At 34.6% G+C, this 23844-nt stretch overlaps 1 protein-coding gene across 5 annotated transcripts in view; it reads left to right on the forward strand.

Moving 5' to 3' along the window:
- The window catches only part of PIBF1 (progesterone immunomodulatory binding factor 1), a 214203-nt gene that overhangs the window by 134311 nt on the left and 56048 nt on the right, over positions 1-23844 (forward strand). For 4 of the 5 annotated variants that reach the window (XM_028497922.1, XM_028497921.2, XM_024123149.3 and 1 more), the window contains 2 exons: positions 6807-6897; positions 14378-14480. In XM_028497922.1, coding sequence (XP_028353723.1) covers positions 6807-6897; positions 14378-14480 — 194 coding nt within the window. Of the gene's footprint in view, positions 1-6806; positions 6898-14377; positions 14481-21238; positions 21327-23844 lie in introns of all 5 variants that reach the window. The other variant, XM_028497923.2, reaches the window with a different exon arrangement.

Below are 23844 nucleotides of genomic sequence, written 5' to 3' on the forward strand. Positions count from 1 at the left end.
TTTGCAAGTTCCATACTTCTTTACCTCTACAGTTTTGCAGATATCCCTCTGTCTAAACAAATTAGGAGTAGAAGAGATCTTCCTCAATCTGATAAAAGATATCTACAAAAGACGTACAGCTAATATTATACCTAATGATGAAATATCAAATGCTTTCCCTTTAAAGGAGAGAACCAGGCAAGGATTTCTATTTTCATAACGTACATTAAACATTGTATTTGAACTCCTAGCCTGTGAACTAAGGCAAGAAAGGAAAAATAAGTATAAAGATCGGAAAGGAATAGGAAGACTGTCTTTTCAGATTACAAAACAATCACTAACACTGATAAGTAAATTTAACAGGCTATAATAATTACACAGAAATATACTAGAAGCTCGGACTTCCCTGGTGGTGCAGTGGTTAAGAATCCACCTGCCAGGGCTTCCCTGGTGGCGCAGTGGTTGGGAGTCCGTCTGCCGATGCAGGGGACGCGGGTTCGTGCCCCGGTCCGGGAGGATCCCACGTGCCGCGGAGCGGCTGGGCCCGTGAGCCGTGGCCGCTGGGCCTGCGCGTCCGGAGCCTGTGCTCCGCAACGGGAGAGGCCACAGCAGTGAGAGGCCCGCGTACCGAAAAAAAAAAAAAAAAAGAATCCACCTGCCAGTGCAGGGGACATGGGTTCAATCCCTGGTCGGGGAACTGAGATCCCACATGCTGCAGAGCAACTAAGCCTGCGCTTAGTTGCTACTACTGAGTTGCTACAACTACTGAGCCGGCGCTCTAGAGCCCGCAAGCCATGACTACTGAGCCCGCATACCACAACTACTGAAGCCTGCATGCCCTAGAGGCCACGCACCGCAACTACTGAAGCCCGCATGCTTTAGAGCCTGCGTGCCCCAACTACTGAGCCCGCGTGCTGCAACTACTGAAGCCCACGCACATGGAGCCCATGCTCCGCAACAAGAGAAGCCACCTCAATGAGAAGCCTGCGCACCACAACAAAGAGTAGCCCCCGCTTGCTGCAACTAAAGAAAGCCCCTGCGCAGCTACAAAGACCCAACGCAGCCAAAAATAAATAAAATTTTTTAAAAAAAATACACACACACACACTAGAAGCAAACAATTGGAAAAAGAAATTTAAAACAATTTCAAAAAAAAAAAGTAAGGCTTCCCTGGTGGCGCAGTGGTTGAGAGTCTGCCTGCCAATGCAGGGGACGCGGGTTCGTGCCCCGGTCCGGGAAGATCCCACGTGCCGCGGAGCGGCTGGGTCCGTGAGCCATGGCCGCTGAGCCTGCGCATCCAGAGCCTGTGCTCCGCAACGGGAGAGGCCACGACAGTGAGAGGCCCGTGTACCACAAAAAAAAAAAAAAAAAAGAAAAAAAGAAATTTCATTTACAATACTATCTAAAAACATAACATACGTAGGAATAAATTGAACAACATGAAATACAAACCATTGCTAAGAAAAATTAAAGAAGACTTGCTAAAACATCAGTAGATATATCATGAATTCTATAAATTCAATATTGTCCCAATCATAATTCCTTTTTCTTTTTAACATTTTTGTATTCCATTTATGTGGAAATTCAAAGGACTTATTAAAAGGTCTACTTTTAATAATACCACGGCACACCTACCAGAATGGCTGAAATTAGCAAGACTGGTTATACCAAATGTTGGTGAGACTGTGGAAGAACTGACACTTTGTTATAAAACCAAACAGCCTATCCAGTGATTCAGCAATTTCATTCCTAGTTATTTGCCTAAAGGCAAAGAAAACATATGCATACTAGAATAACCAAAATAATTTTGAAAAAAAAAGAACAAGATTGGAAGAGTTACACTTCAAGACTTAGACTTCAAGACTTAATATAAAGCTACAGTATCAAGCTAGTATACTACTGACATAAAGAAAGACAAATACAACAACAAAATAGAATAGAGAACTAAGAAATAGACCCACACTTGTCTGATTATTTGATTTTTAATAAAGGAAGCATACCATTCAGCTAGAGAAAGGAAAGTTTGTTCAATAAATGGTGCTAAAAAAAATTGGACATGTTTTTGAAAATGAACCTCAACCTTATTTCACACTATACACTAATATTAATTTGAGACTTGCAAGTAATAGCTAAAATTATAAATCTTTAGTGGAAAATATGGGTATTTTTGCAACTGGGGGTAACTTAAAGTTTCCTAGACAGGATCCTGAAAGCAACTGCCATAAAAGAAAAATTTACCAAGTAGACTTCATCAAAATTAAAAACTTCTGCTCTTGTAGAAGACATCTTTAAGAAATGAAGAACTAAGCTACAGAGTAGGAGAAAGTAATCGCAGTCATATCTGACAGAGGACTGGTATCCAAATTAAGAAAATGCCTCAGAGAAAATATTCACAAAAGTCTTGACATAAGATTATCCAGATGAGCCCATCTCAAGGGTCCTTATAAGAAAGAAGGTGATATTGTGATAAAATCAGAAGTCAGTTAAAAGATTTGAAAATGCATAGAAAATGTTATGAAGAAAATCATAGGAGAAAATAAATTTACAGTACTTTACTGTATTTATCAATACCATAGGTTTACATCATCTGTTTACGAGATGAATTATCTGTCAGTACCTATATCAATATTGTCTTATATGATACAAAACACTGTAGATGTCATATGTATTGCTAACACTAGATATCAAAAATGAAAAGTTAGATGGACCTAGAGATTATCATACCGAGTGAGGTAAGTCAGAAAGAGAAAGACAAATATCATGATATCATTTATATGTAGAATCGAAAATATGATACAAATGAACTTACTTACAAGACAGAAACGGACTCACAGACATAGAAAACAAACTTATGGTTACCAAAGAGGAAGAGAGAGGTGGGAGAGAGATAAATTAGAAGTTTGGGATTAGCAAATACAAACTACTGTATGTAAAATAAATAAACAGCAAGTTCCTAATGTATAGCACAGGGGACTATATTCAATATCTTGTAATAAACCATAATGGAAAAGAATATGAAAAGGAATATATATATATATATTCACTTTGCTGTATACCATAAACTAATACAACATTGTAAATCAACTACACTTCAATAAAAAATATATATTACCAAAAAACTGAAACGATAATGTGAAAAAGAAATTGACATTTATTTACAGGTATTAAAATTCTTGCATGGATAACGAAGAAGCAGCAATATGATTGCTTTATCGCAACCCAGTGTAATCAGTATGATTGCTTCACAGTAGCCTAGCCTATACACTAATGAATGAATCATTATAAAATTTTTATGGTATTATAGTCATATTCATAATACAGTACTGGAAACATTCTTACACGTTTTTAAAAACCACCTACCTGTGATGATAGGCTGATACGCAGTTTCTCCAGTTATGAGAGAGACATACAGTACGGTAATGTAATTCTTTGACAGCAAAGTTATAAAACAGTAAGAAAACTAACACATTATTAATTTTATATTAAAAATTACCTTATGCCTATATACGAATAGAGAAGCGGCTACATATACTTTATGCATTCATGATTTACCTTTTTCTTAGTTTTTTCGATATTTCAGGGCTACACGGTTCCTCTGCAAGTTTTTTCAAATTGTTGCAAATCTCCCAAAATTTTTTCCAATGTATTTATTGAAAAACATTCATGTTTGAGTGGACCCAAGCCGTTCAAACCCTGTTGTTCAAGGGTCAACTGTTTATATTTCTCAAAATTCATTGAATGATAGACTTAAGATTTGTACCTTTCACCATATGTAAATTTTATTTTTAAAAAAGAACTATAAGTAATATTGAACTATAGTTGATGATTTACATGTTGAACTGTTTGGAGGCGAAGGCACAGGTCTGCAACTTATTTTGAAATGCATCAAAAAAATAAGATGGATTCGTGGATGGATACAGTGATAGATAAATGTGTGAGAAATAAATACAGTACGATGTTTAATTTTGAATCCAGATGTTGGATATATGAATGTACACTTCTTTCAGCTTTTCCATGTGTGTAAATATTTTCTAAATAAAATCTTTAGAAAAGATATATAAATTAATTTTTTGCTATGATATTTTATAAACCATCTTAAAAGTATCTTAGAATAAAATATATCTGCTTGTACTTGGAAGATTAGTAAACTAGGTTCTTTTCTATCCGTTCACATTGGAAATTAGAATATTCCTGTCCTTGTTTAACGAATACTTACTGATTAAACAAAACTTGTAAGATGTAAGTGCAAAACATTCTTTTTTAGTACTATAGTGTGTACAATATTCAAAGGATTATCATCTAATTCAGCTCATTTCAGCTGACATGAAGATGGTTAGACTTCATTTGTTAAGGTGTAACCATGGCAAATTACAGTATCCTGTTTACACTTGAATTGCTTTTTGTAATCAAATAAGTTTAATATTTGTATATTTGAGGAGTTTCATTTTCAAAGATCATCACCAAATTGTTAAAAGTACAGGTATTGTCTAGAAGCTAAATAAATTTTTTTTAATATCAGATTTCTAATTGTCAAATTAGGGGACCTACTCTCCATCCTCATCCTACTCTGCTGGGCATTTGTCACATTTCTCAAAATTCTTCTCTTGCTTAAGTCACCTGCCTTTGATTGTTTCTTCTCCGTCGCTTTTGTTGTCTCTTATCCAACTCTTTCTGGTTCCCAGGGTTTTTTTTTTTTCCCCTCATCCTCTTCAATTCTTACTTACCTACTTTCTAGATAATTTTATCCCTTTCCACAATTTCAATTACTGGCCACAGGCTAGTGATTCCACAGGTCTGTATGGAATTCTTGCAGTCATTGAAGATGTAACATTATTTATATTTTCTCTTCCTTCCCTAAAACGTATTAATTTTCTTGTATTCTCGATCTGTTAGTAAGGTTAAAGTCTGTCTAATTACCCAACTAGCTTTTGTCAACCTTGATTCCTCCCTCATCCTATCTAGTGCCTCATCTCACCTCCATACCTACTCATTTGTCTAGAATCCAAGTTCTTTTCTCCATCCTCCATTGCTATTATGGACCAAGTCACAACTGGATTATTACTATAACCTGTAAGGAGTTCTCTGTGCTACCAATCTAGGTCACCCTTTTCCCATTATTGGAATTCTTTTTCCTATAATATCAGCATCAGCAACAAAAATCTATTGGTCATGTCACTTACCTGTACTAATCTCTTTTAATTTCTTGTTGTCTGTAGAATAAAATCCAGACTCTTTAGCCTAGCAAACAAGACTTGAGTCCCATTCACAGTTGGAACTTGGCCTCCCTTTCTACTACTATTGTTTTCCAGGCTAACTTCAGCCACTTTTCTCACAATTACTGAAACTTCACAGCTCTGTGCCTTTACACATTGCAGTTCCTTTCTGCACATTCTCTGTGAATGTCATTCTCCCCATACCTTCGTAATGCCTCTAGCATGGGAAAAATAGTGGTACTAAGACAGGTTCATATCTCTTTAGTACCATTTGCCATTTTGTGTAGGACATTGTTTCTGTAATTAAATCACCACTAGAATAGTTAGCCCATGAGTTATTAATCCAGTAAGTATTAAACTCAAATTTAAGTTGTCCATCAATATCTGATGGGTTTTTGAGATGTTAGCTAAATTTACCCCTCTTTCTTCTGACCTTGGAACTATTTAAGAGAAACAAGCATCAGATAGGTACCTAAATGCCTGCTCTAGTTCTGATGGAGCTGGATTGGAGAAGCCAACTTGGATCCGAGCAATGATAGCTGTTACTATCAGCAATGGCACATAGCATCTCTTGCTTACACGTGTCCCTCATAGCTACTAATCCTACCTCTGAAAACTGATCTTGGTTCACTGTGAATAGGGTCAAAATTGAAGATAAAAACACTTATGAATATTCCTGAAATGTTTACTGTACTACAGAAGGATCAAACAACAAATAAGTGCATGTTACAGTGATAGGCCCGCAAATGGCATCACTTACTAATGTAAAATATTTGGCTTTATTTTAAACCTGAAACATTTCTGAAAGTAGGTTTCTCCTTTTGACATTAAAATACTGGTTATTGATGAATAATGTTATAAAAATTGTTATATGTCATGAACTGCTTTAAATTGACCTGGAAACCTTTAGTTTTTATAGCCTTTGATTAAATATTTTTTCATCTCAACTTAACAGTAAATTTGTCATCGCATTTAAACGTTTTACCCATAAAACATTAACCTGTTAGTTAAAATTCCTTTTGGGGAGTGGTGTGACAATAGCAAAATTTAGAAGTAAATGGTGTTACTGAGTTTTTTGTAATTTTTTTTAAAAGGCCATGAATAGATTCTTAGGACTGTACATTTTCTTCACAGAGTAGCCTACTTAAATGCATAATTTCATTATTGCAAGTTAGGATAAAGTTGTTCTTCTGATAAAATAATGAACATCTTTCCTAATTAAAAATAGTCATTTCTCTTGTCAAGAAGAGAAGTAATGAAATTGAGTTTATCATTACTTTTTCATAAGTACATAACATACATTTCATGCAGAAAGCCTTTGAACCTCAGAATAAATGACATCTGTATTACTATGCTTTATAACAAGAAAACTTAACATGTCATATGATGCAGTCCCTTACACCTTTTAAAAATAGATGGAACAAATCCAAGCAAGCATATACTTTACGAAATAACTGTGCTGCTGCTTACAAATGGTCTGTTTGAGGTTATGCATTAGCCCTTTTAAATGTGCTTATGCTCCTTAATTCATTATTATGACCTCTTTTATTTTCACTTCTGCCATACTTTTTAAGAAAAAAGATATTTCACATTGTACACTTCAATATTTTCCAGTTGAAAATGAAGATGAGGCTGAAAGGATTCTTTTTTCTTATGGCTATGGTGCTAATGTTCCCACAACAGCCAAAAGACGACTAAAGCAAAGGTAAAATCAATATATATTCATTTCACTTATCTATTCAAGCTAAATGTAATTACATTGTGCTTTTTGATAATGTACTGAGTGGAGTGACAAAATAAAGTTACTTTATTCTTAGTATGCATAAATGTTAAATTGCTCACAAGCACAGTAAGTAATAATCATGCATTTCATGTATTTTTAAGTGAGTTTAATGGTTGGTAGAATGTAAGTGTACATTGGAATGTTCCTAGAATTGGATTCAGTGATAATGACACCATTTTAAATTTATTTTCATCTTAATTTCAGGTGAGTTACAAATGCTTTTTTGTACCAACAATTTTCAGGTTAAAATTAATGAATTATGCTTCCTTTTATTTTCACTTGTTTTTTATTCACCTGTCTACATTCCTTGATGTATACTTGAGAGAGAAAAAGAAAGAGATTGGGAGAGAGAGATAGAGCTAGCATATATACTGTGATTGAAAGTATAAAACACTTTGTGAAGACCAAGAAAGTTTTTAGAAGATCCGCTGGTTATTTGTTGAGATACTATTTAAAGTATACTGAGAGAAAATTGTACCTATATTAATTGGTTTTCTAGTGACCTAACTCCTAACTCCTTTCTCCCACCTGAATTCATCCTGCTTTGCAGAAAGAGCCCTGCTTGCTACCATAACCAATCTAAATGTTTCTATCAGACTTCTCAGCCCTTCCATGTGGCCCTACCTCTCCAGCCTTATTTACCTCTCTACCCCAAATGAGGGTAGTATATCTCTCTGCGTATAATGTCTATTTTCTACATACCACACAACAGAGCATTTGTCTTATCTCACTAGCTCTCATTTTCCATATTGTTTCCCCAGCTAGATGGAAAGTTTCTCAAGGTCAGCACCTACATCTTATTCTTGTTTATTCTCCATTGTCCCTACCTAGCATGGTGTAAGATACCTAGTAGAATTGTCTCTTCATCTGAGTATTTGAGGATTCAGAGCTGCTATCTGTTATTTTTACATGAATTGATTTAAACGTTTAGAGACATTACACAAAACAATTCATCTTAATTCTAATACTTTTGTAGAAACTTTGGCTCAGAGGGTAACGGCTCTTTACAGCTATCTAAAGTGATGTAGGATATAGACCATTTTATGAGAAGTAACAACAGGATGCTTAGAATTTTTGTTTCTTACTGGATACACTGGACAGATCAAGGATAGAAGACTACCAGATATCAAATTGTAGTTGAAATGGTTAATTCTGTTTAGTGAAGATGCAAGTATTTCTAAATTACGTATTATTTGAAAAAGTCGGTTATAGTGCCATTCCAGTCCCATTCTCCCCTGAGTCCCTCCTAAGGGTGACCTAGGATAATTTGTGATTTTCAGCATATCTCTGTTTTTGAGCATTATGTTGCCAAGGGAGGAATAGAAATGTAGTTTTGTGGGCAAGCGACTTTTTTATCAGTGGCAAATGATTGGTAAAATGCTAAAACTGGAAATTTGAAGGAGGAAGTCTATTCTCTTCTCTATTTTATCATCTGATTCCTTCAAAAGAATCTTGGTCACAAGAAGAAAAAAGAGTTTTTCTGTTGTAAGCTTTCTTTCTTCAGCCCCCAAATGCTGAGTTCTTCTAAAATTGAAAGCAATTACTACTATTATCTTACTATTTTTTTTTAAGAATTTCCAGAACAGATGTTGACTTCTTAATATTGAGATCGAAGATTTCAGGAACCACAACTGATTCATATTCTGAATAATCTTAACTGTCCAAATATTTCTAAAGATTTTATCACTGAGCTATCTATGTACCTTGAACAAGTGCCTAATGGGCATGCTATTAATATCTCCTACCAGCTGGTTCCAGGCATTCTTCTCATGATGAACCAGAGGGTTATTTTGAGGAAGTGCTTCTGAGGTCATCTAAACTGAGTGAAGGGAAAGGGAGTCTAGATAGCCAAAGAGGACATTTATGCATTCCTTTGCACATTCATTCAACAACTTTTATTGAGTACCTACTGTATGCACAAAATTGACCAATGGCAAAGAAGATCCCTGTTTAGGGTCTGATGCTTTTCTGAAGCAAAGTCCATATTTGATTTCTTAACAGATATTTGTAAAGAAGTCAGTGGCTTTGTGCTCTAAGTTTAATTTATTTAAGATGAAAGCAATATAACCTTCAAGAGAATCTATATATATATATAGATAGATAGATAGATGGATTTTTTTTTTTTTTTTTTTTTTGCGGTACACGGGCCTCTCATTGCTGTGGCCTCTCCCAGCCGCTCCGCGGCATGTGGGATCTTCCCGGACTGGGGCACGAACCCATGTCCCCTGCATCGGCAGGCGGACTCCCAACCACTGCGCCACCAGGGAAGCCCTACATATATTATTTTTATAATCAGAAATCCCCTCCAATTAAGTGTTACCCTAAAATATTTAATAATAATGTTCACCCTGAACATTTTCTTGTATCATTGAATATTCTCCAAAAAGGTAATTTTTAATGGTTATTCACAACTTTAATTTTTAGGCCTTCTGTTTTTGAGTGCCATATTGCTGTTAGTAAATTGGATAGCCACTGAAAATTTTCACTAGTTACCTATTGCCACCCAATGTATATTATGAAATTAAAATGAGAAAATGGATGCGAAGAAGTTCACCACACAGTGAGTGCCTGGCGTAGAGAAGGTATCCAATAAAAGTTTGTTATGTCAATTAATATTTCTTAATGTAAATAGATCACACAGTTGATTTTAGAGGTAAAGCCGATGTTCCAGGAACTTTAATGAGGCACAAGGTGAGTTTTCATTTAAAACAATTTTGTTTTAAAATTTTAATGAGACCTCTTGAAATAATTAGTGGAAACAACCCCTGGACATGAAACTAGTTTTGAGATTCACTTTCTTTGATATTAATCAGTTTCTTAAGACATAGACCATAATGCCAGTTTCCAATAAAGAAGTAGCAAAACTAATTTTTCAAAATTAGTTTGAAAAATAACTTCCAAAAGTGTATCTTAAACACATTATAATTGTTAGATAAGGTTACTCACATCTTGAATTTTCAATAGAGATATGAACAGTAACTAAATATTGCGTTAAGCTTTCTGGGACAAAGTTGTGGAAAGTTAAAAGGGCATATACAATTAAAGTCGCTTAAAATACAAAAGGCTCTTCTTGACTTGACTAAACTTGAAAATCTGAAGTAATGTTTTTGTTTCGGTAGTGATTGTTTTGAAAATAGCAAACAAGATTTTCTAGTTGCATGTTTCGGTTATGCTCTTTAACCTGTAACACTAAATGGGTAACACCCAGGCACTTAGTGTGTGCTTCTCTGTTTGTTTTGGCAGATCTGAATGTGGAGACTTTTCTGAAGGTTTTTAAACCTTTCAAATTGCAAGATTTACTGCATACTATTGATCTTTGTTTTAGTTTCTGTCTAGTTTTATAAAGAGCTTTAAGTTGAAACTTTCACAATAGACTAATCTTTATAATAAAGGAAAAAATAAAGCAGAGGAAGCTTTTATTTTCCTAGCAAACTTTTGTGCATAATGAAATTTTGTTTTCATCTCCTTTATTCTCACGTGTGAGTTCTCATTTGCCTCCTTAGAGAAAGTTTTGCTTATTTCATTTGGGTTGGTTTTAGAAACTTTTAAAAAGTTATTGCTAATCTACTCATGGTCAACTTGAAAGTTTAAACCTACAGAAAAACTAGAAAAAGACTCAGATAACTACAGGTAATCATAATGCACCACTATTTAGTCCTCAGTAACTGCCAAGAAAGCAGTCAGTGCAGTGAGCAACCTTATGCTTTCTGAAGCCGAAATCGTTCTGGCCCATGTGCCCTTTTTTTGAACCATTTTTCCATGCCATGCTAATTGAGACAGGACTCTGACCTGTTAAAAGTGAAAAAGAGCAAAAAGCCAAATGTTATTTCAGACCAAGTAACTAATTAGCAGGTAACTAAGTACCTACACTTATTTATTTGGGGTTTTGGTAATACTAGGAGAACCATCCAATATTGAAGGACTCAGGACAGAGCATCAGTCCTCCACTGTGCTTTGATATCTCAGATATAAATGGAGGTCGGCCATGTTCACATTGCCTGGGCTATGCGACTATGAAATTGTACGTGATAATCAGAAGTACTGACTGCCATTGACAAATCCAAGAGGATAACTTTTATTTTGAGTCAAGAGGCGCTGAGGGAGCTAAGAGGTAACCCTTGGGGAAATAATTTTACCAGATAAGAGGTGAAATTTTAGTTTAAAATTCAAATGCAAAACTATACTCTTGTGGTATTAGTTTCTAGTTAATGTAAAACTTAATGTTGGTGCAGGTAAAAATCACATGGCAGTTATAGAATTACGAAGAAGAATTGTATGCTGTACCTACTTTAGTGTCCCAACAGAGAGCCTGTAAAAGCAGTGCTTTCTTGAGGAGTTCAGTACTAAACTCCCCTCCTTTCTTCTGACTTCTAATATCCCAGATTTCTAAACAGAATCCACCTATAGCACCAAATCACTCAGCACAACAACGTGCCACATTTAAAGGTTTAGGAGGTTGAAATATGGAAGCGGTGAATTGGTATCTGTGACATTTGCCTTCTTTCCTTATAAACTTGATGCTCTTTTTTATCACTAGTTCAATGCTTAGATGCTGAGCATTAGTTGTACTTTAATATTGGGACTCTGCAACCTTGGAATATGGTTTGTAGCACTTTGAGCAAAATTCTAGCATTTGAGCAAAATTTACTTAAAATCAATCAGGAAGGATTTAGTAAGTGCCCCCTCTGTTCAGCACACACCACAGAGGGTAAGTCTTCATTTAAGTTGTATCTGTTGGGGGAGAAAAGATGAGCACATGAAAGACTATCAAGAAATATCTAAAACCATATAATTTAGCACTGTATTGTGTGCCAGCCTATGTCAGTCAGAGGAATAGAGATCAGTGAAGGCTGGCCTGGTCAGAAGTGGAGGAAGTAGACCTCGGAGGGAGCCTTCCAGAAAAAGCTGGGCTCCCAATCAGTGGAATAACCTATCTTCTCCAGACTGGAGGACCAACAGAGGTACAGTGGAAGGAATATACAAAACATGTTTATGGGACATTAAGCAGAGTAGGCATTAATGGAAAATAGGTTGGTTCTGTTGAGATTTGGGGAGGTCGTGATACTTTTAGGTAATGTAGATGTAGAATAGAGTTAACCACGTAGGTAAGATGTGAAGTGAATGGTAAAAGGACATAAACATCAATTCATTAAATAAGAAATGCAAATGTCTGACAAATGTAGAGATGTTTAACCTCACAAATTTAATTTAAAATAAGATTCTATTGTTTATATGTAAAGTTAGCAAAACTTTTAAAGATTGATATTGCCCAGTGTTGGCTGGGGCATAAAGAAACAGGAGGTCTTGTATAAAGTTCATTCACTGAACAGTTTATTACTGAACAGATTATTATTGTACCAGGTATTCTCCAAGGCACTTAGAATATATTAGAAAACAAATTTTTTAAAAATTTCTGTCATTGGAGAACTTTCATTCTAGTTCATAGGAATTTAAATTTGTACAGCCTTTCAAGAGGAATATCTGAAAATTCATAATGCACATGTGCTTGGACCCAATCATTGCACTTCCTAAGGAAATCACCATATGAGAAGTGCAAAAATGTGTGTATGAAATTATTCAGAACTTTTTAAAGACAAGGCACTGTTGTAAATTCTCTAACTGGACTGTCTTGTAATTGTTGAGTTATAAGAGTTCTTTAAACTGCAAACATCTTAAAAATCAATAAAGGAAGAAAGTAGATTAGTGGTTCCCTAGGGCTGAACAGGAAGGATGGGGAGTGATGCTAAGGGATACAAATTTTGGGGGGGTGGGAGTAAAGAAAATATTCTAAAACTAAATTATAGTAATAGTTGCACAACTCGAAATACACTAAAAACCATTGAATTGTACAGTTTAAATGAGGGGGATTTATGGTATTATAAGTTACATATCAAGAAAATTTTATATCAATAAAGCTGTTTTTTGTAAAAAATGACTGTCAGAAAACGGGGACTGTGTCTTTTCCATCTCTGACTCCAACTGATTATTAAGGCAAAATCTTATGCCAGTTGAAAGGATAGGAATTTAGATATGAGCATATCTAAATAAGCTACCCAATTCACTGTATAACAAAAGAACTCATCTTTTTCATTTGGAATAACAAGTTCTTAGAAATAGATGTATAAGGTGACATTTAGCATTCTTTTTTCAGAGTTTTGTATGAATTCCTTTATCCGATGTTAGGAAATATTTGAAATACAATGGAATTATTTCTGTCCTATAATTTCATTTAGAACAAAAATATTTTACTTCTTGTCATTGTAAAACATGTGTCTTCTCAGTTTCTACAGATTTTGCAATTCAGAGATTAATGGGTTAACTCACATAGAATATGAAAATGTGATAAATATTAAAGTTTTAAGTTTCTGGAATTACAGAGAGGGGCTTTGGAGCAACATCTGTTCTCAATATTATTAGCAGTTTTTTAAAGAATTATGCCCCAGTGGTTAGTAGAGATGATTTTATGATTCTTATAGCTGAAACTTTTTTTCTTAATTATGTCTTAAAAGTAGAATTGGGACATTTTACATTTAATGTGATTTTAAATACTAAAGATTACACTCAATACAATAAGTTGTGATCATCTTGTGATGATCACAGTGTGATCTTTTAGTGGTTTCTTTTAATACAGAATCGTTGCCTTTACTGTTAGACATCTGTCTCCACTTTTCAGACATCTTTTCCATCTCTTTTTTCAATAGAAAATCTATTCGGTTGTGTTTTGTATTATAAAATGCATTATGTTGTCTGAGGAAAACACTGATGCTTTTCAAAGTACAAGGTTATTACTGTTTCAACTAATTGCCTTATTTGTTTGTAAATGGTAACTTTTTATAAAAATGAAGAAAAGCTGTGAATTGCTTTCTTGCGGTCTTTTCAAGCAAGTATCGTAATGTAACTTTCCACTTTTATAGCAAGGGCTAGAAACTATTACTATGGTAATCAATATATCACAGTTACATTATTATGCAGATTTTTTTTTTTTTTTTTGCGGTGCGCGGGCCTCTCACTGTTGTGGCCTCTCCCGTTGGAGCACAGGCTCCGGACGCGCAGGCTCAGCGGCCATGGCCCACGGGCCCAGCCGCTCCGCGGCATGTGGGATCCTCCCGGAGCGGGGCACACGAACCCGCGTCTCCCGCATCGGCAGGCAGACTCTCAACCACTGCGCCACCAGGGAAGCCCCTATTATGCAGATTTTTAATGTTACTTTCAAAATTTGAGTTGTTGGGATATTGGTCTTCCACCGTTGACACCTGAAAATATTATTTGGCTCCATATTTTTCCTGTTAATATTTAAGTATAATTAGGAAATGGTTAGTTTTCAAGCACACAAACACATTTTGAGTATTTGAGATAGTATTCCTCTCTTGTAAGCATTAATTTTCTGATTCCATTCTCCTAGTGTCCACTTGGCAAGAAGAGTGCTTCAGTTAGAAAAACGAAACTCGATGGTTTTAAAAGACCTGGAACATCAAAAGAACCAAGTAACACAGCTTTCACAAGAGGTAAATAACCTAAACGAAAGAAACACATATAAAGAACCACAGTGTTCATTTTAATTCCTTGTTACTCCTTTATGTATTTTCTGAGCAGTTTTAAAATAAGCTGTTCGCTAGTACAAGATGATTTTACAATCTATGAAACTAACTTAATGGTAAAGCCTTATAAAACAACTTAAAGTGTATGGCAAAACCTAAGATCAAAAGAGAGATTAAATGCCCAGACTAAATATAAATGCAGACTAGACAGACAAAGCTTTGATTTCTGCAAATATCAACTGGCAAAACAAGTTTGGCAAATTTTGGTAGCATTTTAAGTTTTTAACTAAAACCTCATTTTCAAAATAGATTTCTTTTTGACCTCTTTGATGAAAAATCACTTATCTATTAAACACACTTGACTTGGTATACACTTAAGCTCTCACAGTCTTTGGTATATGATAGTTCCCAAATTATACTTATTTTTTAAAAATCAGATTCATAATTATTTCTCTTAGCATTCTATTGTATCATTTAAAGACTATATTTACATTTTACATAGTATTTCCAATCTTCTTATTTAATCAGTATCTAATTACATTTTATATGCTTCTAAAATTCAAGTAATGAAACAATTCAAACCAAAGATACTACCTCCCTAGGGTTCCTTTTATTTCCTGAGCTTCAGCATAACAAGTTTCTCTATGTTAATATTTTGGATCTTATAATAAAGGGACTTTAAAGGCATATATTAAAAATTATTAATACGTACCATGTATTCTGCATTTGTTTTCCTACAGACCTATTTACATTTGTCTATTTGGTGCCTTCTATTTAATGTGCTTTTAATACTGTAACATTAGAAGGATCGTTATGCTCAAATTTCAAAAGACAAGAAATATATCATGTGACTCCAGTACCTGACTCAGAGTTAATGCTCAAGGTGGAAGCAGTGTTGTGCTGACCACTCTTAACAACAGGCTGTCCAGGCAGGGGTGTGAAGGATGGTTCTAATTGGTAGCATTTGCTTATATCTGTGGCATAAATATTCCCACCATGACTAACTTCAGGCCTCCAACATAACATTACTAAACGCGGAGTAGAGAAAAGATGCTCGGTAGCAAACATGATGTTTCCACCACATAGATATTGTACAATAGACATGTAAACTGAAAAGCATAGATAATAGTAAAATTAAAATTGTTGAGTTTTTGAGTATTTGGGGTTTTTAAATAAAATTTGTTTTGTTAAAAATCTAAATAATTTTTAATAATAGTGATGTTTAACAACCAGCTCACAAAATTCCAAAAACTTTACCAGCCATCTCTCACAAACTGCTACAAGCCAGCTCCACCACTGGCTTGGAACTGGGTGGAACCATGGGAGGATATATAAATAAGTGAATTACTAAAGAAACAAATGAACCTCTGTTTGTTAATATATTCTAGATCCCTCGTGTTTGTTTTAATTTCAGAATAACCTATCAAAAATATTTCTCTTAAAAATATTAACATTCCTATAAACTTATACATATGTCTTTATATTGCTTTTCTTAAAAACCATCTTCCTGAGCACTTCAGTTAATGAAACAAGAATTTCTAAGTGGGACACACTCCCATACAAATTGTAGGGGAGAAGCATAAGAAGTTAAATTAAGTGTTCTGGTAATGAAGTATAATTAACTTTGTGTGAGGCAATTTTTTAGAAAGCTGTTGGCTTATTAGAAAAAGATGTAAATATTGAAATATCTGTGATATGAAATGGTATGATACCTGGAATTTGCTTTAAAATGTTCCATAAAAAGGTGAGGGGAGCTCAGTAGATAAAACAAGAATCTCAAAATGTTGATAATGATTGTAGCTTGGTGACAGGTACATACAGATTCATTATTCAGTTCTGTACTTTTGTGTATGTTTGAAATTTTTTCATAAGACATATGGAGAATCAGTACCCTAAATTAAAAGGCCTGTGCTGACTGTAGCATATAATTTTTCCCTTGAGATTGAAAAAAAAAAAGCGTTATAATTTGAAATATTCCATGGATTTTACTTTTGTCTGCCTCACAAAAATTGTTTGCTTAAATTGAAAAATAATGACATAAACTAATTAGCTGAAAGATGGTAGTATTAGATTGCTTCTATACCAATAGACTATTCATGATAAATGGTGAAAAAAACAGAGAAGGAAAGTTTTTCAGGATCTGTATTTTTTTGAGCAGGTTATATATTTAAAGTAGCTTGGAGTTTTTGAGAATAATACAGAGATGAAACTCAAATGACTGATATAAGAATTAATAATTTATATGCTATTCAAAATATGTCTGAGATTATACATAAATGAATTGCCAAAATCAAAGTGCTAAACAATATTCAAAATGAAAACAAATACTTCTTTTATAGCAGCTTTATTGAGTCATAATTAATATAAACTAAATTGCACAAATTTAAGCTGTACAATATAACTTTCGACACGTATAACCATGAAACCATCACCAAAATGAAGATAATGAACGCGTGCGTCACCTCCAAAGAGCCCCTTGGGAATCTCTCTCTCTTCCAGCCCTCTCCACCCCCATCCTTGTCCCTAAGCAACCACTGATTTGCATTCTGTCACTGTAGATTAGTTTGCATTTCTTAGACTTTTATATAAATGGAATCACTATATGCGTTATATACATACATACACACACACACACACACACATGCACACACTACTTTTTTTAAGTCTTCTTTCATTCTGCATAATTATTTCAAGATTCGTCCATAGTTCATTCCTTTTCATTGCTGAGTAACATTCCATTGTATGAATTTACCACAACTGTTCATCCATTCACCTGTTGATAGATATTTTGGGTTATTTCCAGTTTTTATCTATTATAAATAAAGGTGATATGAACATCCATGTACAGGTCTTTATATGAACATATGCTTCTGTTTCTCTGGGGTAAATACCTGGGAGTGAAACAGCTGGATCGTATAGTAGGTATCTAATGTTTTAAGAAACTGCCAAACTGTTTTCCAAATGTTCATATTATTTACTGTTTCCACCAACAGCCTATGAAAGTTCTAGTTCCTCTACATCCTTGCAAAGACATGATATGGTCAGTCTGTTTAAGTTCAGCCATTCTAATGGGTGTGTAGTGGTATCTCATTGTAGTTTTAATTTGCATTTCCCTAATGATTCATAATTGTTGAACATCTTTTCATGTGCTTCTTTGCCCTTTGTTGTTTCTTATTGGGAGAAGTGTTCAAATTTTTTGCTCATTATATCAGATTGTTTTCTTATTATTGAGTTTTGAGAATTATTTGTATATTCTAGATACAAGTCTCTTATCAGCTATATGATTTGCAAATATTTTCTCCCCCTCCATGGCCTGTCTTCCCATATCTTAACAGTGTTTTTTGAAGAGCAGAAGTTTTTATCTTGTCCATTTTTTCAGTTCATTCTTTTTTGGACTGTGTTTTGGGTGTTGTATCTAAAATATCTTTACCTAACTCAGGGTCACAGTGTTTTTATCTGTGTTTTCCTGTGGATCTTTCATAGTTTTAACTTTGTGATCCATTTTTAATGTTTGTAAAGTGTGTAAGATATAGATTGAACTTCATTTATTTGCATATTAAAACCAAATTGTTCTAATATCATTTGTTGAAAAAAGACCCTTGTTGAAAATCAGTTTAAAAATCTGTGTGAGTCTGTTTCTGGACTCTCTGTCTGTTCCAATTATCTCTTTGTCTTTATGACAGTACCACACCATCTTGATTACTGTAGCTTTATAATGTCTTGAAATTAGGTGGCACTGGTCCTCCAACTCCGTTCAGGTTCAAAGCTTTTTGGCTATTCTGCATCCTTTTCATTTCCATATGAATTCTATAATCATTTTTACAAAAAAAAAAAAAAAAAAAGCTCTCTGTGATTTTGATTGGGAGCGCATTGAGTCTGTAGATGAAATGAGGAAAATTGACATCTTAATAATATGAATATTATGACCATGAACCCATTATATCTTTCCATTTATTTAGATCTTCTTTAATTTCTCTTAGTGATGTTATTTTTTAGTTTTTATTTTAAAGTTTCACATCTTTTGACTAGCGTTAACAGGGTATGTGTTTTTCCATCCTTTAACTTTTAACTTGTTTATGTCTTACGGTTGTCTTATAGGCAACATATATAATTGTATCTTGCTTTTTTATCCAGTCTGACAAAATACAACTTTTAACTGGGGTTTTGATAATGTTTACATTTAATGTGTTTATTGTTATGGTTATTTTTAAGTCTGTTATCTTGCTATTTGTTTTTTATTTGTCCTAGCTATCCTTCCCCCCTCCCTTTTACTTCCTTGCCTTCTTTTGGATTAACTGAATATTTTTTATCATTCCACTTTATCTCATTGTTGGCTGATTGGCAGTAGCTCTTTGTTATTACAGTGGTTGCTTGAGATTATACTATATATATCTTTAACTTATCACCACCCAGTTTCATGTCATACTTTACTACCCCATGCATAGTATAAAAACCGTACCATAATACGTACTTTCCTGTGTCCCCACCCAGCCTTTGTGCGTCCATTGTCACATATTCTATTTATACATGTATAAGCCTCACATTAGATTGCTATCATTTTTACTTTATCTTTTAAAGAAGTATAATAATATGAAGAAAATATATTACATTTAACCAAATGGTTACCATGACCTGTGTTCTTTATTCCTTTGGGTAAATCCAAATTTCTACCTGGCATCACATTGCTTCTGATTCATCTACTTCTTTTAACAATACTTATAGAGCAGGTCTGCTGGTGATGAGTTCTCTTCACTTCTGTATGTTACAAAAAGTTATTTTACCTTTTTGTTGTTTGGTTTTTTCTCTTTTTTTTTTTTTTTACATTTCTATCTATTCTTAACAAAAGTAAAGATTAAAACATATTTCTCTTGTTATGCTACTACGGTCAAATAAACTGGAAGGGTTCACTCTTTTTTAATGGAGTAAAATTCACATAACATAAAATTCACCGTTTTAATCATTTTAAATTGTACAATTCAGTGGCTTTTGTTGTGTTTGTAGTGTACAACCATCACCACTATTTAGTTAGAGAACATTCCCATCACCCAGAAGGAAACCCTGTACACACTAAGCATTCACTCCCCAATCTCCTCTCCCTCCAGCCCCTGGAAACCACTAATGTGCTTTCTGTCTCTATCATTTGCCTGTTCTACATACTTCATATAAATGGAATCCTACAATATGTGACCTTTTGTGTCTGGCTTCTCTCATTTAGTGTAATGTTTTCAAGGTTCATTCATGTTGCACCATCTGTCAGTACTTTATCCCTTTTTATGACTGAATAATATTCCTTTGTACAAATATATCACATTTTGTTTATCTGTTCATCAGTTAATGGACATTTATTGTTTCCATCATTTGGTTACTGTAAATAGTGCTACCGTGAGCATTCATGTACAATTTTTTTGTTTGTTTGAACATGTGTTTTCAGTTCTTATGGGTGTATACCTAAGTAGTGGAATTCTGTTTAACTTTCTGAGGAACCACGAAACTTTTTCACAGCAACTGCACCATTTTACATTCCCATCAGCAATGTCCAGGGTTCCAATTTCTCACATCCTCGCCAGTGCTCATTTTTTGTTTTTTTGTGTTTTTCTAAATTCTAGCCATCCCAGTGGGTGTGAAGTGGTGTCTTGTTGTGATTTCTATTTGCATTAACCTCATAACTAATGATGTTAAGCATTGTTTTGTGTTCTTATTGGCTATTTGTATATCTTCTTTGGAGAAATGTCTGCTGAATTTCTTTGCCCACTTTTAAATTGAGCTGTTTGTCTTTTTGTTATTGAGTCGTAAGAGTTCATTATATATTCTGGGTATTAAATCCTTTTAGCTATATGATTTTCAGATATTTTCTCTCGTTCTGTGAGCTATCTTTTGCTTTCTTGTTCATTCAATCACAAAAGTTTTTAATTTTGATGAGGTTGAAGTTATCTGTCTTTTCTTAAGTTTCTTGGCCTTCACCTTTGGGAGTTTTTGTTTGTTTTGCAACTTGAATTTTTATTTTTGTTTTTTTCATTTTACTTTTTAATTTTTTTAATAAAAATTGTATATGTTTAAGGTATACAACATGATGAGATATATATATATATAGTAAATTGATTACTACAGTCAAGCTAATTAACATACCTATCTCCTCACATACTTACCTTGTGCTTGTGTGTTTGTGTGTGTGTGTGGTGTGAGCATCTCACTATAATGTACCATACATAATACTGTACAATACTATGTATAATGTACTGTACATATAATATTACACATGAGGTAGTAAAATATGACATGAAACTGGATGGTGATAAGTTAAAGATATATGTAGTATAATCTCAAGCACCTGAAGTCTACTCTTGTAGCAGATTTCCAGATACATCACATTTTGTTTATCCATTCATCCCTTGATGGCCATTTGGGTCATTTCCATCTTTTGGCTGTGAATAATGCTGCTATGAACATTCGAGGACAACCATCCTATACTTAACTACGTATTTTAATTTTTTTTTTAGTATACACCTAAGAATTGCTGGGTTCATCTTTGTTTTGTTTGTTTGTTTTCATCTTTGTTTTTGAGAGATATTTTTCCTAGGTAAAGAATTCAAGGTTGACCACCTAAGAATTGCTGGGTTCATCTCTGTTTTGTTTGTTTGTTTGTTTTCATCTTTGTTTTTGAGAGATATTTTTCCTAGGTAAAGAATTCAAGGTTGACTTTTTTTCCCTCTCTCTCTCTTTTTCAGTACTTGAAAGATGTTGCTCCACTCTCTTCTAGTTTATATTGTTTTTACCAAGAAATATGCTGTCATCTGTACCTTTGTTCCTCTCTAGGTAATGTGTCTTATTTTTCTAGCTGCTTTAAGATTTTCTTTTTTTCACTAGCTTTAAGCAATTTGATTAAGATGTGGCTTGCTCTTGTTTTCTTCATGTTTCTTGTGCTTGAGATTTGTCAAACTTCTTTTCTCCTTAAGATCTTCAAATTTGGAAATGTTTCAGCCATTCTTTCTTCAATTGTTTTTTCTGTCCTACCCTCTCTCATCCCTTTGGAGACTCCATTACACATATATTTGGCTGCTTGAAGTTGTCCTACAATAGAACAAATGATGTTCTGTTCAATTTTTGCAGCCTTTTTTTTTTTTGCCTTTCCTTTTGAATAGTTTCTTTTACTAAGTCTTCAGTTCCACTAAGGTTTTCTTCTCCAGTATGTAATCTGCTGTTAATCCAGTCCACTGTGTTTTTCATCTCAGATATTATAGTTTTCATTTCTAGAAGTTCAATTTGGATCTCTTTTGTATCTTCCAGGTTTCTATTTAACCTTTTCAAACTTTATTTTCTTGAGCATATGAAATACAGTTTCAATAACTGTTTTGTTATCCTTATCTAGTAATTCTGTTATTGTGTCATTTCTTGATTGGTTTCAATTATATTGATTTATCTCATTATGTAGCATATTGTCCTGCTTCTTTGCATGCCTATAAGTTTTTGTAAGTTTTTTTCTCAGATGATTAAGTTTCTTGGAAAATGTTTGGTCCTTTCAAGTTTTGCTTTTATAAACAAAGACGTGTTCATCTTAAGGCTAATTTTTTTCCCTACTGCTGAGACCAAAGTCTTTTAGTTACTATACCCCATGTCCTGTGAATTTGTAGGTTTCTTACTTTGGCTGGTGGGAACAGTACAATTCCTGGCCTGTGTGATCTTCAGAGATTGTTCCTCCTAATCTTTTCAGTGGTTCTGTCTCAGTCTCTAGTAGCTTCTTTACACACATGCACTGTTCGGTGCCCATGTGAATACTCAAATTTTAGTGTTCTTTCTCTGTGCAGCTCTTTTATTCAGCACTCTGCCGTGTGAACTGTAGCCACCTTAAGTTCTTCTTCTAGCAGCAGCTCCTTAAGTCAAGGAGTTTGGCAGGCTCTGCCTTGATTCTCCCTCCCTGCACCATGGCCAGGAAACTCTCTCCATGCAGTAAATTGGGGCAATTGTGGGGCTGGGCTCACTTTGTTTCCTGTGTCTCAGGGGTCACTGTCCTTCAATGCTTGATGTCCAGTGTCTTCAGACCATCGCTTCATTAGTTGGTCCAGTGTAAAAGAGAAGAAAGTTAATTGGCTTCCTTTTTTGTGCGTATGTATATGCGCACCTAATTCTCAAGAAACCACCAAGTTAGTTAGGAGTGTTGACGTGGAGTTTATTAAACAGTAGAAAATCTAGGCTAAATCATAAAGTATGCCACATTACCACCAACAAGAATTGGTCTTCCTTCACCTCCTTACTCCAGATTCTTGCTCTTTCTCTTTCTAGTCATTCAGTAAATATTTATCAAACTCCCACTGTATTCAACCACTGATAAACAAAGGAGGCATGGTCTTGCCCTCTTAGGGTATACACCCTTTTTCACAAAGGCCTTGTCCTCTAGTGTAAGCACTTACAGATTTATCTGTTATAGCTAACTTAATTTTAGAAAACTTATTTAGAAAAGGACATGCACAATCTCAAGTGACCAAATGGATTGAGTTGCCTGGAATTTTGTACCTAGTAGGCACTTAATGCAATCCAGGTAAAAATCTAGATTGCTAGATTTTTTTTAATAGATCTTTATTGGAGTATAATTGCTTCACAATACTGTGTTAGTTTCTGTTGAACAACAAAGCGAATCAGCCATATGCATACATGTCCCCACATCCCCTCCCTCTTGAGCCTCCCTCCCATCCTCCCTATCCCACCCCTCTAGGTCATCGCAAAGCACCAAGCTGATCTCCCTGTGCTATGCTGCTGCTTCCCAACTATTTTACATTCGGTAGTGTATATATGTCGATGCTACTCTCACTTAGCCCCAGCTTCGTCCTCCCACCCCATGTCCTCAAGTCCATTCTCTATGTCTATCTCTTTATTCCTGCCCTGCAACTAGGTTCAGCAGTACCATTTTTTTTTTTTTAGATTCCATATATATGTGTTAGCATACAGTATTTTGTTTTTCTCTTTCTGACTTACTTCACTCTGTATGACAGACTCTAGGTCCGTGCACCTCACTACAAATAACTCAATTTCGTTTCCTTTTATGGCTGAATAATCTTTATCCATTCATCTGTCGATGGACATTTAGGTTGGTTCCATGTCCTGGCTATTGTAAACAGTGCTGCAGTGAACACTGTGGTACATGTCTCTTTTTGAATTATGGTTTTCTCAGGGTATATACCCCGTAGTGGGATTGCTGGGTCATATGGTAGTTTTATTTTTAGTTTTTTAAGGAACCTTAATACTGTTTTCCATAGTGGTTGTATCTATTTACATTCCCACCAACAGTGCAGGAGGGTTCCCTTTTCACAACACCCTTTCAAGCATTTATTGTTTCTAG

This window comes from Physeter macrocephalus, chromosome 13 (genome assembly GCF_002837175.3).
Source record: "Physeter macrocephalus isolate SW-GA chromosome 13, ASM283717v5, whole genome shotgun sequence".
Lineage (NCBI taxonomy): Eukaryota > Metazoa > Chordata > Mammalia > Artiodactyla > Physeteridae > Physeter > Physeter macrocephalus.